The sequence below is a fragment of the Ranitomeya variabilis genome, chromosome 5 (assembly GCF_051348905.1).
Source record: "Ranitomeya variabilis isolate aRanVar5 chromosome 5, aRanVar5.hap1, whole genome shotgun sequence".
In the NCBI taxonomy this organism is placed as follows: domain Eukaryota; kingdom Metazoa; phylum Chordata; class Amphibia; order Anura; family Dendrobatidae; genus Ranitomeya; species Ranitomeya variabilis.
In genome coordinates this window covers 122,439,875-122,455,161 of record NC_135236.1, presented here as the reverse complement: position 1 = coordinate 122,455,161, position 15,287 = coordinate 122,439,875, and the positions used below count along the sequence as shown (strand labels likewise).

Sequence of the window (15,287 nt, the reverse complement as noted above, 5' to 3'; positions counted from 1 at the left end):
AACCATAAAAGTCACTAGAACCGTTTTTACTCCACATAAAAAGCCACACAGGGAATGCTGAATGGAGGCCACGGTGTTCTCACAGTATTTAATGTATCAATTAAGCCCTTTAAAAAGGGGTATCACAAATATGTCCTAAAAGAGTGACGTTAGTGGGTGCCAAAAGCTTGTATTATATAGCTCTTAGAACTAGAGTTTAGTGGAGTCATTTCCTAAATCTGGCAATTTACTTATTTAAGAGAGCATTAAAGGACTTGTCCAAGACTTAAAATGTACTCAAAGGAGGAAATCCTGCAAAATAAAAAAAACCTTATACTGACCCATTAATTCAGTCGATAATATTACAATTGTAGTGATGACATACATAACACACACTTATATACAGTATGTCATGACTACAGGACAGGAGACCATCCGGGGGGAAACACCAGGGCAGCTGCACTGCAATGCTGGCTGAATTAATAGCTGAGCAGAAGTCATTTTTTCATTTCATCAATGTTCCCTGCAATCCATTTTATTTGAAATATATAATGATTACGTACAGGGTTATCTAAGATACATGTATGTGATATTAATATAATCAACACAGCTATTATAATTTGCCAATATGTTATATTATATATATGTCAGCTACTGTATATACCAGTTTTATAAAATTATTTCTCTAGATGAAGTAATACAAGTCTGCCATACAGATATCTCATAACAAAAATCGCCTATAGCTCGGGGAACATCAAGTATTTTACACAGAAATCTCTTTAAAAAGTATCTGTTTCATAGTTATGCATTAAAAAATCCCAATGAAAACGCAACTAACACAAAATATCCAAAATATGGGGGTTAACCCCCGGTATAAATAAAGTGTCACAGTGCAGATTCAAACGTGCCCTATACACTAAAAAGGGGTCAATCCCTCAGAGGCTAGATGTCCCTAGGATATCCTAAAAAACTAACAGCCCCATGCAGGGCTAATTATCTTTTGAGATGCCATCATTATCAGCCTCCTGAGGAAGCTGGTTACAGGGCAACGCATTGAGGCAAACATGAGGCAATGGAAATAGCATCACATAGATAAGTACCTTTCCATGTCTATTTGATCCTGTGTACTCGCCAAGAGCACCTATCTCCTAATCCCTGTGGTTTGCATTATAGCAGCTTTATTAGGGTACACTAGACATTTTTAGGGGCAGTCATTGAGGAGCAGGGCACGCCAATGTCACTTGAATCTGCACTGTGCCACTTTATTTATACTGGGAGTTAACCCCCATATTTTGGTTATTTGTGTTAGCTGTGTTCTCATTGGGATTTTTTAGTGCATAGCTATTAAACATGTACTTTTTAAAGGGATTTCGGCAAAAAATATCCTTAGAATACTCTGTAAGACGACGTTTTGTAGACAAGATATTTTCACAGAAACCTTCTTTTTGACACATAGCGATATCTTTGAAAATTAATAATTGTTTCTATTTTGCTTATACATGGTTTAACTATTACGGACGCGCTTTATTATATTGGTTTGGTTATGCCTAGCATAACAAAGGACATACCCCCCAAAGGGTGCAGTACTCAAACCAATATGCTGGCGCAAGTCACATTGATCCCGCTCTCATATTCCTAGAGACCCCCGTGTATATACTTGCTCTTCGCTACAACAGTTTTTCCACATCAATACACTGCTTAAGTGCTAAAAGTACCGGTGACTTGTCTGGTGCCATCATACCTTCTGCATGGATCCATCTCTACTGGTCAACCCTTAGGTCACCCCTCACTGTATCTGCTCTGTGGCACAGAACCGAGCACTTACCTGCTGTCGCTAAAGACATACGTCTGTACGTTTCCTTGGTGGGAGTACCCTCATTAGCTCCAGCTGTTGCTATAGCAAAAGCAGAGGCTGCGGATAGATTGCTGCGATTGCTGTCATGTTCCCGGCAGGAAGTCATCACAATGCCATTATTATATGAGAAGAGCGTAAAGTCTGTACAGAAAAGTTAGCACGGAAAGTGTGAATGACAGCATGACACGTCATGAATAATACAATCACCCTCTGCAATCTACACCAGGCTCAAATGCCTCATTTTATGACTTTCAGCAATCACTGCAAGCTGAATATTCGCAGACTGCAGTGAAGGACGCTTTAGGGCGGCCATATATGATTCATAAACAGTCATAATAAACGGTTAAAACAAACGTGCATAAACGTCTAAGTTGCAGGACTAAGATATTGGTAATTGAGTACTACAGCGGCACGAAAAAGTTTGGGAACCCCTGGTCAAAATTACTGCTATTGTGAACAGTTAAGCAAGTTGAAGATGAAATCATCTTTAAAAGGCTTAAAGTTAAAGAGGACACATTTCCTTTGTATTTTAGGGGGAAAAAAATATTCATTTTCTACATTTTAAAAATTACAAAAAGGAAAATGGAGCAGATGCAAAAGTTTGGAGATTTGTGTGCTGAGATAACTTTGACCAAGGTTTCAGACCTTAGTTAGCCTGTTAGGGTTATGGTTTGTTCACTATCGTCGTTAGGAAAGACCAGGTGATGCACATTTCCCAGTTTTATAAAAAAAAAAAAGCCTCCTCTAACCTTGTGCCAAAAAAGCAGCCATGGATGGGTTCTTCTAAGCAGCTGCCTAGCACTCTGAAAATGAAAACGGTGGAGACCCACAAAAGCAGGAAAGGCTATAAGAAGATAGCAAAGTGTTTTCAAGTTGCTGTTTCCCCAGTTCGAAATGTACTGTAATTAAAAAATGGCAGTTAACAGGAACAGTGGAGGTCAAAATAAGGCCCGGAAGACCAAGCAACATTTCAGTGAGAGCAGCTCGTAGGATTGCTACAGAGGCAAATCAGAACCCCCACTTTACTGCAAAAGACCTTCAGAAAGATTTATCAGAATCTGGAGTTGTGGTACATTGTTATACTGTTCAGAGACACCTGCACAAATATGGCTTTCATGGAAGAGTCATCAGAAAAAAACATCTTCTGCGTCCTCGCTATAAAATTTAGCATCAGAAGTATGCAAAAGAACATCAAAACAAGCTCGTTGCATTTTGAACTCTTTGGCCATTATGATCAAAGGTATGTGTGAAGAATAAAGAGCAAAGAATTTCAGGAATTATTGGCCTACCGCCTCAACGCATTAACCTAACTATCCCTGTGTGGCCTATTTGAAAAAAAACACGTAATCAGGTTCCTCGCATCATGTTCTCATACACTTTATGCAGTTAATAGCACTCTGTGTCAGTACTGCTACATACTTAGGCAGTTAACTGGTTCATGCAGCTTTACATGAACACCTGAGCCTTACACTATGGCTGGTACAAATAACTAAAGCAATTGTTACCATCCACCTCTCGTGTCTCCCCTTTTCCTCATAGTTTGTAAGCTTGCGAGCAGGGCCCTCATTCCTCCTGGTATCTATTTTGAACTGTGATTTCTGTTATGCTGTAATGTCTATTGTCTGTACAAGTCCCCTCTATAAGTTGTAAAGCGCTGCGGAATATGTTGGCGCTATATAAATAAAAATTATTATTATTATTAGGAAAAGAACATCTCGCCAACCATTAAGCATCATGCTTTGGGGTTGTGTTCAGCCAATGGCCCAGGGAACATTTCACGGGTAGAGGGAAGAATGGATTAAATGAAATTTCAACAAATTCTTGATGCAAACACAACACCATCTGTAAAAAGACTGAAGTTGAAATGATGATGGCTTCTACAAATGGATAATGATCCTAAATACACATCAAAATCCACAATAGACGACCTCAAAAGGCGCAAGCTGAAGGTTTTACAATGGCCCTCACAATCCCCTGATCTGAACATAATTGAAAATCTGTGGCTAGACCTCAAAATAGCAGTGCAAGCAAGACGACCCAGGAACCTTACAGAAATGGAATAATTTTCCAAGGAAGAATTTATGACAATCTCTCAAACAAGAATTGAAAGAATTGGCTGGCTACAAAAGGAGTTTTCAAGCTGTGATACTTTCAAAAGGGAGTGTTATTAGGTATCAACCATGCAGTGTGTCCAAACTTTTGCATTTAAAATGTAAAAGATGAAAAAAGTACACCCGTTTTTGATAAGGGAACACCAGGAAGTAAAAATCTTGGATTTTTGGGAATCTCAAGATCGATAGACATGTTAAGAAAATGATGCTCAGGTTGCTCATGCTCCAGTGAGCAGTCAGCGAAGCCTAAATGTGCTGCATTGGCCTGCAGCGTCTCTGGACTTATCTCCATCAGGAACATATGGGACATCATTGAACAGCAAATACAAAAGTGAGCTGCCAGCAGTGGATCTTGATGAAGTGCATTCAGTGTGGCAGAAGATTCCTCAGACAGCCATTAATAACTTAATTTATAGTAGCCAATCTGTGTAAGTATGTGTCTGTGTGCGGCTCTCATAGTTGATAAAATATGTAAAACATCACAATTTATTTTGTGTTTTCATTTTTTGACCATTTGCATATCATTAACATGTCTATCCAGCTTGTGATTTCCAAATTTCCGCAACTTTTTCTGTGTTGGGAAGTGTATTTACAGGAGAGGTCTTGCAGGAATTGCACCATGGAGAAATCCAAGGAAAGATGCTCCAGAATTGTAATTTATATAGAATCCATGTCTTCAGTATAGAGAATATATCTGTTGCGCGGATAGGCTTTCTTTAAGATTTATTCACCTGCAGAGTTACGGCCACGTTGCAAGACTGGCGTGGTTGGCGAGCGGGTTGGCGATGTATCGGTCTCTCCCTCATCGCTCTGGGTCTGTTCAGTATCTGAGTCTGCTCGACACACTTCCGAGTCTGGATGAGAAAGTGACATGAACAGTATGTTATCATTATAGATCAAACTAAAAGTCAAGACATACTGTCCACAACAACAGATGTACCTCCTAGTAGGACAAATGGCAGAAAAAAAAAAGAGTGTAACATATGTGCGAGTCGCGAGAATTCACCAGAGCCTAAAATAGTGCAGCAAACATTTTCTAGGGGGTTGTGGAACATAAGAAATGATGATCTGTTGAATATACACACCTGACAGCTGTGTCAATTAATGTGGGATGATGTGCTGACCATACGCACCTAACAGCTGTGGCCATTAATGTGGGATGTGCTGACCATACGCACCTGACAGCTGAGGCCATTAATGTGGGATGATGTGCTGACCATACGCACCTGACAGCTGTGTCAATTAATGTGGGATGATGTGCTGACCATACGCACCTGACAGCTGTGGCCATTAATGTGGGATGTGCTGACCATACGCACCTGACAGCTGAGGCCATTAATGTGGGATGATGTGCTGACCATACGCACCTGACAGCTGCGTCCATTAATGTGGGATGATGTACTGACCATACGCACCTGACAGCTGAGGCCATTAATGTGGGATGATGTGCTGACCATACGCACCTGACAGCTGCGTCCATCAATGTGGGATGATGTACTGACCATATGCATCTGACAGCTGAGGCCATTAATGTGGGATGATGTGCTGACCATACGCACCTGACAGCTGCGTCCATCAATGTGGGATGATGGGCTGACCATACGCACCTGACAGCTGCAGCATTAATGAGGGATGATATGCTGACCATACGCATCTTGCAGCTGCGTCAATTAATGTGGGATGATGTGCTGACCATACGCACCTGACAGGTGTGGCCATTAATGAGGGATGATGTGCTGACCATACGCACCTGACAGGTGAGGCCATTAATGTGGGATGATGTGCTGACCATACGCACCTGACAGCTGCGTCCATTAATGTGGGATGATGTACTGACCATACGCATCTGACAGCTGAGGCCATTAATGTGGGATGATGTGCTGACCATACGCACCTGACAGCTGCGTCCATCAATGTGGGATGATGGGCTGACCATACGCATCTGGCAGCTGAGACCATTAATGTGGGATGATGTGCTGACCATACGCACCTGACAGCTGCGTCCATTAATGTGGGATGATGGGCTGACCATACGCACCTGACAGCTGCAGCATTAATGAGGGATGATATGCTGACCATACACACCTGACAGCTGTGGCCATTAATGTGGAATGATGGGCTGACCATACGCACCTGACAGCTGCAGCATTAATGAGGGATGATATGCTGACCATACACACCTGACAGCTGCGTCCATTAATGTGGAATGATGGGCTGACCATACGCACCTGACAGCTGCAGCATTAATGAGGGATGATATGCTGACCATACGCATCTGGCAGCTGCGTCAATTAATGTGAGATGATGTGCTGACCATACGCACCTGACAGCTGCGTCCATTAATGTGGGATGATGGGCTGACCATACGCACCTGACAGCTGCAGCATTAATGAGGGATGATATGCTGACCATACACACCTGACAGCTGTGGCCATTAATGTGAGATGATGGGCTGACCATACGCATCTGACAGGTGTGGCCATTAATGTGGGATGATGGGCTGATCGTACGCACCTTCCAGCTGCGTCCATTATTGTGGAATGATGTGCTGACCATCTGACAGCTGTGACCATTAATGTGGGATGATGTGCTGACCGTGCTCCCATCAGCACTGAAGCCAGTGATCCGCTGCCATTCTTATTGATACTATTGTGTGGTTCATGCTACATTTTAATAGCTTTTTATTGCATTTTGTTTGGGGAAAGTGTGGTGACTTAAAAATGGCAATTCTGACATCTTAATTTTTTTTCTCCCGTTACAGAGTTTACCACACAGGGCAATTAATTTTATATTTTGACAGATCGGACACGATAATACCAAATATGCTTTTTTTTTTACATTTTTTTATTATTGGGAACAGGAGGTGATTTTACATTTTCTTTGTAATATTTTTTAAAAGACTTTTTTTAAAAATTCATGTATACCTTTATATTTTAGTTCCTCCTAAAATCTTGAACTTGATCACGTATTCTATACACTGTAATACCCAGTATCGTGCTACATAGTGAAATTACATCCTCAGATAAAGCCCAAACACAGGCTGAATTTCATCTGAGCACCAAGATGTTGTAACGGGGGCCTTTAGAAGACCACCAATTGCCATGATCACTCAGCTGGCAGGGGATTGATGAGGACTACACAAACCAGCAATTTAAATGCCACTGTCAGAGATTACAATTGGTGTTTTAATGGTTAAACATTAACAAATTTACCTAGCTCTGATCGCAGCTGGCAACTTCCCTGTATGAATCCTGTTTCATAGACCCACACCTGACATGTGATGTACATGTACTGTATGTCAATCATAAAGTTGGGGAGATACAATTTTGGCCACCAATGGAAGGACTTTAGGACCTAACTGTGTACATGTATTTATCGCAATAATAAATCATTATGCAGAAAGTTCCAGAGCTCCCCCTTGGGGTGGCTGATGGTAGCGACAATGTAGCCACAACTCTGGAGGTCTGAATAAAATAAAATAATTTATTTTTATCTATGAGACCCTTCAATGTCTGGGTCCTTTCTTTCAATTTGCAGTAAGCAGAAGAGATTAGCATTCACCAACCTTTATTGTGGCGTGGTGTAACGGGCTCCTCATCTTTCTCAGCGGGTGGCTCCTCTCCTTCTCCCACCTTGCTTGGGAAACTTCCAGATACATAGAGTTTGTTGATGTCCAGGCTCGTCTTGCTGTATGGAGGAGGAGCAGGACAGGCACTTGAATATCCATTGGAAGAGCAGCTCAAGGCGGCCAGGTCCAATGCTTTTCCACCAGTAATTATGGGAATATTAAGAGACAATTTGCGTCTACGACTTGGGGATGATGACTTGGTGATGGAGAGGGGTGGTGGGGATGAGAACTTGCGTGTAGCTCTAGGAGACTTAGGCGGCTCGCCATACAGAAGTTTATTATTCTGATTACTTGCAAACAGTAGCTCTAAAGATCTAAAGATGTGAAAATGCAAACAAAATATGATATAAATAGTGATGCCCTAATCACAATGGAACATGCAAGAAAATGGAAGAAAATTCACAATGGTTTATCTAGAAATAATAAAAAAAATGGTTAATACTGGGAAATTTAGTTGATTCTCGCTGTTCTCTAGTATTTTTTCTGCTTTCCTCCCAAAACAGCACTTCAACAGGTTGTTCAAAGTACTGCAGCTTGTGTACATTCCCTTTAATGGAGCGTGCTTCAATATCAGACACAACCCATGGATAGGTGTGAAGCGGTTTTCGGTAAAAAGGAGCCCAACCTCTTTAAGGCACATATTCCCCAAAAATGTAAAACTTAACATTTGTCAGTCTACACAGTATTTCATTATAGCAGCGGTTTGTGCTTCAGAGCCGTGTTCCTACTGTATTGAGATCCCTAGAAGCCTGATTGGTCGGAGTGGATTAATTTACCATCTCACCTCATATCTACAGTATATCCACAGGCATACAGATACCTAAAACACCTAAGCTGTGACTCCTTCCCATACTTCAGTTTGTGGATTTCTTTGAACTTGGCCTCAATTACAGGTACCCACCTGGCAGGGATGGCGCTGACCGGTTTCCTATAGATAGCTATGAGCTTATCAAGGACAATATCTGCAGTAGTGAAGACCCGGTAAGAGTGCAGAAACGTGTTGAGGAAATCAATACTTAAAAAGCGCAGGTCCGTGAGACGCTCCAGTAAACGCTCAACACTTGCGTAGCGTATCTGAAGAACCTTGCACGAGTTCATGGTTTTACTGAATCGAATGTCGATATCATCACAATACAGGCTGCTGTCTGACCTAAGGGAACATGTTTTCAGAGTGTTACATCAGGAGAAAAGTCTAAATTTATATGATAAAATATGCTAAAAAATTAAAAGGAGATTAAAAATAAAACGTCTCTCAAATTTATATTATAAGGAAAATAAAAACATTCCTTTCTAATTCAGTGATAAAAGCACTGGCCCTTAAAGGGAATCTGTCAGCAGGTTTTTGCTATCTCATCTGAGAGCAGCATAATATAGGCAAAGAGACCCTGAATCCAACGGTGTATCACTTAGTTTACTGAGTGCTGCAGTTCTGATACAATCGGAGATCTTAGATGTAACATGTAGCAGAGCTCAGAGACCTAATCCCACCCCCACCACAGCTTTCTGTGTACATTGTCTATAGACAGTGAGTAGCTAATCAGAGGAGGGGGTGTGGTCAAACTACATCTCACACGCTTCCTGTAGTCAGGGCAGTGATAATATCCTGGTGATTATTGCTTCATTATAAGTAAACAACAGCACACAGACTGATAAGTGACACATCGCTGAATTGAGTGTTTTAACCCCTGTCCTCAGATTGCATAGCAAAATCCTGCTAAAAGATTTCCTTTAAAACAAACAAACAAAACAAGCAGTCTGTAGTTGGCTCTCCACTGTAACTATTTTGACCTCTGTGTGAAACTTCCTGCTTCTGAAAAACTGAGATGGGAGATACCACTTTGAGAGGGAAGACTGCAAATAGAGGTAAATTATGTAATATTAGATTACACCTGCATAGGAGCTACAGGAGAAATGTATGGCTGGCTGCAGATTCTGCCAGTGATCAATGTTGATTATGAGGTTCTGCAGACAGACCAACAGCATCAGTTTGGACAACCCCTTTAATGCATTGAAGTTGCTTAAAGGGGTTGTATCATCGTCTTTATTAAATTAACAAACACCGCTCCTCTGCCTCTCTGCTTTCTGCTTGCTCCTGAAGATTAGAGCAGAGGAGCAGCATGATCACATTGCTGGCCTGAACTGTGCGCCCTCTGATGCCGCAAGTGGCAGCTTTGCCTCTGAAGTATAAGGGGCTCGGAAACTGGCCAGATCTTGACAGCTTCAGGGCAGCACCTGCAAGTTTTAAACCATAGAGCATGCATGTCCATATTTCTTACCTATGAAATTGGCCACCTCTGATAAAATGCAGCAGTGGCCGATAACCTAGGCAATGAGCAGTATACAAAAGAAATACAAATGATTCCTTTCTTCAGAATGGAGATGATTTTAATAAGAGGTAATTTGCAATTTTGCCAGTATATTAAGATGAGACAACCCCTTTAACACACCACTAATAAATATATGCAATGTTACCTGCGTCATTTTTATTCCTACATAGGGCTCGCTCACATTAGTGTATAAAAAATAGCTCTGATGTTCCTGAAAAACTGGACGAGTGGAATCCATATGGCTCAACTTATGTCATGCGAGTGCTATGCGACTGCGATTTTTTCCTTACCTAGCATCCATATGACATCCGTATATGCAATCTGTGTGCAATGCATTTTTAACATCATCTTTTACTACTGTAATTCTCTATGTAATTTAAAGTTAGTTTACAAACCTAATAAAGCAATCTTGCATACAGATATAGATAGAATACCTATAAAGAACAGATAGGCAATAGATGGATATTAGATATATAATAGATAGATAATAAATAGAAAGATGTCATGTAGATATATAATTTCACAAGCCCCCTACATTATTAAACTGTCATGCATTATTGCCTTTCATGTGGCACTAAAGGGTGTTTAGCCAAGTTTGAACCTATTAAATAATTATAAAAAAAAACACATGGGGTCCTCCCTATTTTTGATAACCAGCAAAGGTAAAGCAGACAGCTGTGGGCTTATGTTATCATAAGGGAAGCTCCCTAGTTTTTTGGCCCTTACCAGCTTCAAAATACCAGCCTGCAGCCACATTAGATTTTTGCCTGGCTCTTCCCGATTGACCTGGTGCAGTGGAGAACGGGGTAATGATAGCTGGGGTTGATGACAGCTGTAGTTTGTCATAAATGTTGCCACAAAGCTCTGATGTAGTCCACGTTCCTCGACTCTGGCTCCGGCGACAGTGAATAGTAAAGTTTCTGCTAGTCACAGGCGCCGGGTACTGATGACAATCCTTATCATCATTGCCGGGTCTTGCTGAGCGCAGCGACACCCGGTGGCTCTGATGAGGATTGTAGTCACTATCCAGCACCTGTGAGTAGCGGTCAGATTACTGCTATTCACAGTTGCCGGAGCCAGAGTCGAGGGACGAAGACTACATCGGAGCTTCGTGGCAACATTTTTACAAATAAATTGATGAAAAAGGGATAATGTGGGGGGCTTTATTCAAATAAAGTATTTTTTTCTGTGTGTTTTTATTTTTTATTACCAGGTTAGTAATGGGGGTGTCTGATAGGCACCTATCCATTACTAACCCCAGAGCTTGGTGCCAGCTGTGATTTATGACAAATCACAGCTGTCATCAACTCCCACTACCATTAGCCTGATTGCCACCGCACCAGGGCAATTGAGAAGAGCCGAGCAAAGACCCAGTATTGGCACATCTCATGTGACGCGACAATTTTAAGGTGGCTGCGGGCTGGCATGTTTAGGCTGGGAAGAGCCCAATAACCAGGGACCTTCCCAGCCTAAAGGTACCTTCACATTAAGCGACGCTGCAGCGATAGCGACAACGATGCCGATCGCTGCAGCGTCGCTGTTTGATCGCTGGAGAGCTGTCACACAGACCACTCTCCAGCGACCAACGATGCCGAGGTCCCCGGGTAACCAGGGTAAACATCGGGTTACTAAGCGCAGGGCCGCGCTTAGTAACCCGATCTTTACCCTGGTTACCATCGTAAAATGTAAAAAAAACAAACCGTACATACTTACATTCGCGTCCCCCGGCGTCCGCTTCCTGCACTGACTGAGCGCCGGCCCTAACAGCAGAGCGGTGACGTCACCGCTGTGCTGTACTTTCACTTTCACTTTACGGCACTCAGTCAGTGTGGGAAGCGGACGCCGGGGGACGCGAAGGTGAGTATGTACTGTTTGTTTTTTTTACATTTTACACTGGTAACCAGGGTAAACATCTGGTTACTAAGCGCGGCCCTGCGCTTAGTAACCCGATATTTACCCTGGTTACCAGTGTAAAACATCGCTGGTATCGTTGCTTTTGGTGTCAAACACAACGATACACGCCGGTCTGACGACCAAATAAAGTTCTGAACTTTTGTTCAACGACCAGCGATATCACAGCAGGATCCTGATCGCTGCTGCGTGTCAAACTAAACGATATCGCTATCCAGGACGCTGCAACGTCACGGATCGCTAGCGATATCGTTTAGTGTGAAGGTACCTTAACAATATCAGGTCACAGCTATCTGTTTTACCTTGGACGGTTATCAAACATAAAGGGTACTCCACGTCGTTTACTAAATTATATATTTATTAGGTTAAAACTAGGCTGAACACCCTTTAGTGCCACATGAAAGGCACTAAAGGAAGCAAGTTTAATAATATGTAGGGAGCTTGTGAAATTATATATAATCTCCAGGATATCTATTCTCTCTATGTATTATCTTTATATTTATTCTATCTATTCTGACGGTTCGGGCTGTGAATTTTCTGTACTTGGCTGATGAAATGTCAAGTTTTCTTTATGATGTGTGCGTAAAAATCGGGCGTCATACGCATTGGTCCGTGTGCGGTCCGATTTTTTTCTCGCACCCATTGACTTGCACTGGAGAGTCTAATCCTGATTCTCGCAGACAATCGCAGCATGCTGTGATTTTTTTCCTCAGTCCCGAGCTGAGCAAAAACTCACAGATGAGCGCTGACTCATTGTATAACCTTGGTCAGAGTGCAATGCTATGCGTCTCTCCATATAATACGCCAGTGTGAGCGAGCCCTTATAGTTAAAAGCTTTACAGTAAATTAACTCGAAATAATGTTCTGTAAGTATAGGTTAGTAATTCTTCTATATTCACTCACTTGATCATCTGGGGTACAGAGACCTTGGAATTCTCCTCAAAGGCGTTCATCATCAGTCCATTACAGCGAATGTTATCCACACACTAGAGAGCAGACTCACGGTCAGATGTAGGTAGAGAGCGACTGACACAGAACGGAACATGGAAGGGAATAATGGGGTACAGAAAAGACTGCGGTCATCACAAAGACAAATGGAGAACAACCCAATGCCAGTCTGTCACCAAATATACTCAGCACTGGCGGTTTCTTTCACATAGTACCTACAAACAAGGCATGGGATTTTTTATCTCTATACTATCAAACCAGAAAAGTTTTGAAAAAAAAATGTTCAACTACACAATTAAATAATTCATGGTTAACAAAAGCATATTCACTGTTCAGGACCCTCCACAATCAGCTACAAAGAGAGTCTGTCCTTCTGGAGGACCAACCATGCCTTTATATTTCATGGACAGTTCATTGATTTCAACTGTGCAATGCATCATTTCCCCTGCGGAGGTGCTGCAGGAACAATGAACACTTGCAGCTGGGCTCCGCTACATGTTACAGCCAAGAGAAGCAGCAATACAAAATATAACACCGCCTTCTAACAAAAAGCGATTGCCCCTTTATTCTTGCACTTTCTAATGGTCATGTAATTGAGTTGGAGTTTATAAAAGACACATGCTTCTAGAGAATGCAATACCTTTAGGGCCCGATTTATCAATTTTTTTTACGTTACGTTTCTTTTTTTTGTATTGTGGTATTGAATTTTGTGCCAAATAAGTAAAGCTGCTCTTTATTTTTGCTTTTAACCTTTTTTTGCCGCTTTTAAAGGGCATCGAGTCACTTAAAATAACTCTAGAGTAAACAAGAGTGCATTCGGAAGAGTTTTTCAACTTTTTAAAAAGTTGCAGTTGATGTATCAGCTGAAAATATCTGGAAACTCCAAACCTTGACCCAAATGGCAAGCGTAAAAAAAAAAAAAAAACAACAGGCAAATAACCATAAAATACTTAAAGCACAGATTAAAAGAAGAATAAGCCGTAAATTAATTACAGGCAAAAAAAGCAACAAAAATCCTAGACACAAAAGGAGTAACTGCAATAAAGAATTGGGCCAATGGCCCTAAAACTTTAAAACTTGCCAATGTGACTACATTTGGCCATACACGTTAGATAACTTGGTGAAACGCTCTTCCTGCTGACAGCTCCCTCGTCCAACCTCCATATACACATACACTGGACTCTGCTTGTTAGAAGGAACAGGCAGCTAAAATCCAACTGTCCAATCCTCACCCCCACTTACTGTACAACTGTCCAATCCTCACCCCCACTTACTGTACAACTGTCCAATCCTCACCCCCACTTACTGTACAACTGTCCAATCCTCACCCCCACTTACTGTACAACTGTCCAATCCTCACCCCCACTTACTGTACATCTGACAACTAGGCTGAGGTGGGTTGGATTGTCAGCCAATCTGGGCAGAATCAGTGGGCTCTGCCTATACACTTAGTATATGTATGGGCAGCTGAAGTTTGGGAAGATTTATATGTATTGTATAATGTCAAAACATACCACACCTAGAACCATTCATAGACTGGTCGAGAGAAGAAGAAACACAGAGCCAGGGTCCACAAGACTGGATAAATCGACTAATAGTAATGGGAAGAATAAATGGAAGTGGTGATGATACCATGAAGATATAAAGACATCATGTCACTTATGGTGGCTAGGAGATGACACAGTGATGACAGTGGTGACCTGGCTGATGTCACTGGTCCATGCTGCTTTCTCCTGCCTGGAAGATGCCAGCAGAATGACAACAAATGGTGCAGAATCTTTGGGTTCCACTGAGATCTTAAAGTCCAAGTGATCCCCATCCTGTGTGGGAGGTCTGTCTGCAACAGGAGACAGTGGACAAAATGGTAAGTATGCATGGAGCCTGCATGCAATGCCATAGAGCACAGTAAAAAGATGATTTAGGGGACGGCATCTTTTTGGTTTAATGCTAAGTAAATTAGGTGTCATGGGGATGAATTAGAAAAAATAAAGGTTAACTGGCAATTGGATTTCTGTACTAACTGTCATCGTCATCCTGGTCTTCCAGTAAGGTGCAGTCCATCAGAGAAATCACCCCATTCTAGGAGAGATGCAGAGAAGAATAGTGATCAAAAGACATTTCTGGGGTACAGACACATTCGGTAAATATGTTCTCAACGTGACAACCAGACACAACTCAGATACACAGGGATCCCAACCAGCAACTCCAGCACTGACCAAGCAAACACAACCGGAGAAAATCATAGCGACAGAAATCACACAGGCATTGTGCCACGGAGCTGTGCCAGCTGGCGAGACGCTGACATAACAACTGTAAAGCTTTTAATCGTTTCACTAAAGTAGTGGTGGCATCAGCAAAGTGATTGTTAGGATGTGAAAGGAGCCGTGGGACTGGACGTTCTATGAGCGGAGACCCAGCACTGACTCGGGGACACGGTAATATGTACATTGCTTAACGCAGTCAAAACACGTCCATCATCAGCTCTGACGCTTCTGTCTGAACACATTAATGCAGCCATTGGGACATCA

The 15,287-nt window shown here is 42.0% G+C and overlaps 1 protein-coding gene across 5 annotated transcripts in view; it reads right to left on the bottom strand.

Annotated features, from left to right (window-relative positions):
• The window catches only part of RASGRF1 (Ras protein specific guanine nucleotide releasing factor 1), a 113,864-nt gene that overhangs the window by 34,379 nt on the left and 64,198 nt on the right, over positions 1-15,287 (bottom strand). For 3 of the 5 annotated variants that reach the window (XR_013215610.1, XR_013215611.1, XM_077263185.1), the window contains exons 11-17: positions 14,781-14,838; positions 14,460-14,596; positions 12,715-12,797; positions 8,475-8,723; positions 7,511-7,887; positions 4,677-4,799; positions 1,805-1,975 (exon numbers count right to left, since the gene is read on the bottom strand). Coding sequence is in view for 3 of the 5 variants with exons in the window: in XM_077263185.1 (XP_077119300.1) it covers positions 1,805-1,975; positions 4,677-4,799; positions 7,511-7,887; positions 8,475-8,723; positions 12,715-12,797; positions 14,460-14,596; positions 14,781-14,838 (1,198 nt within the window). In the remaining 2 variants the exon portion in view is untranslated. The remainder of the gene's footprint in view (positions 1-1,804; positions 1,976-4,676; positions 4,800-7,510; positions 7,888-8,474; positions 8,724-12,714; positions 12,798-14,459; positions 14,597-14,780; positions 14,839-15,287) is intronic. The other 2 variants (XM_077263186.1, XM_077263187.1) reach the window with 2 other exon arrangements.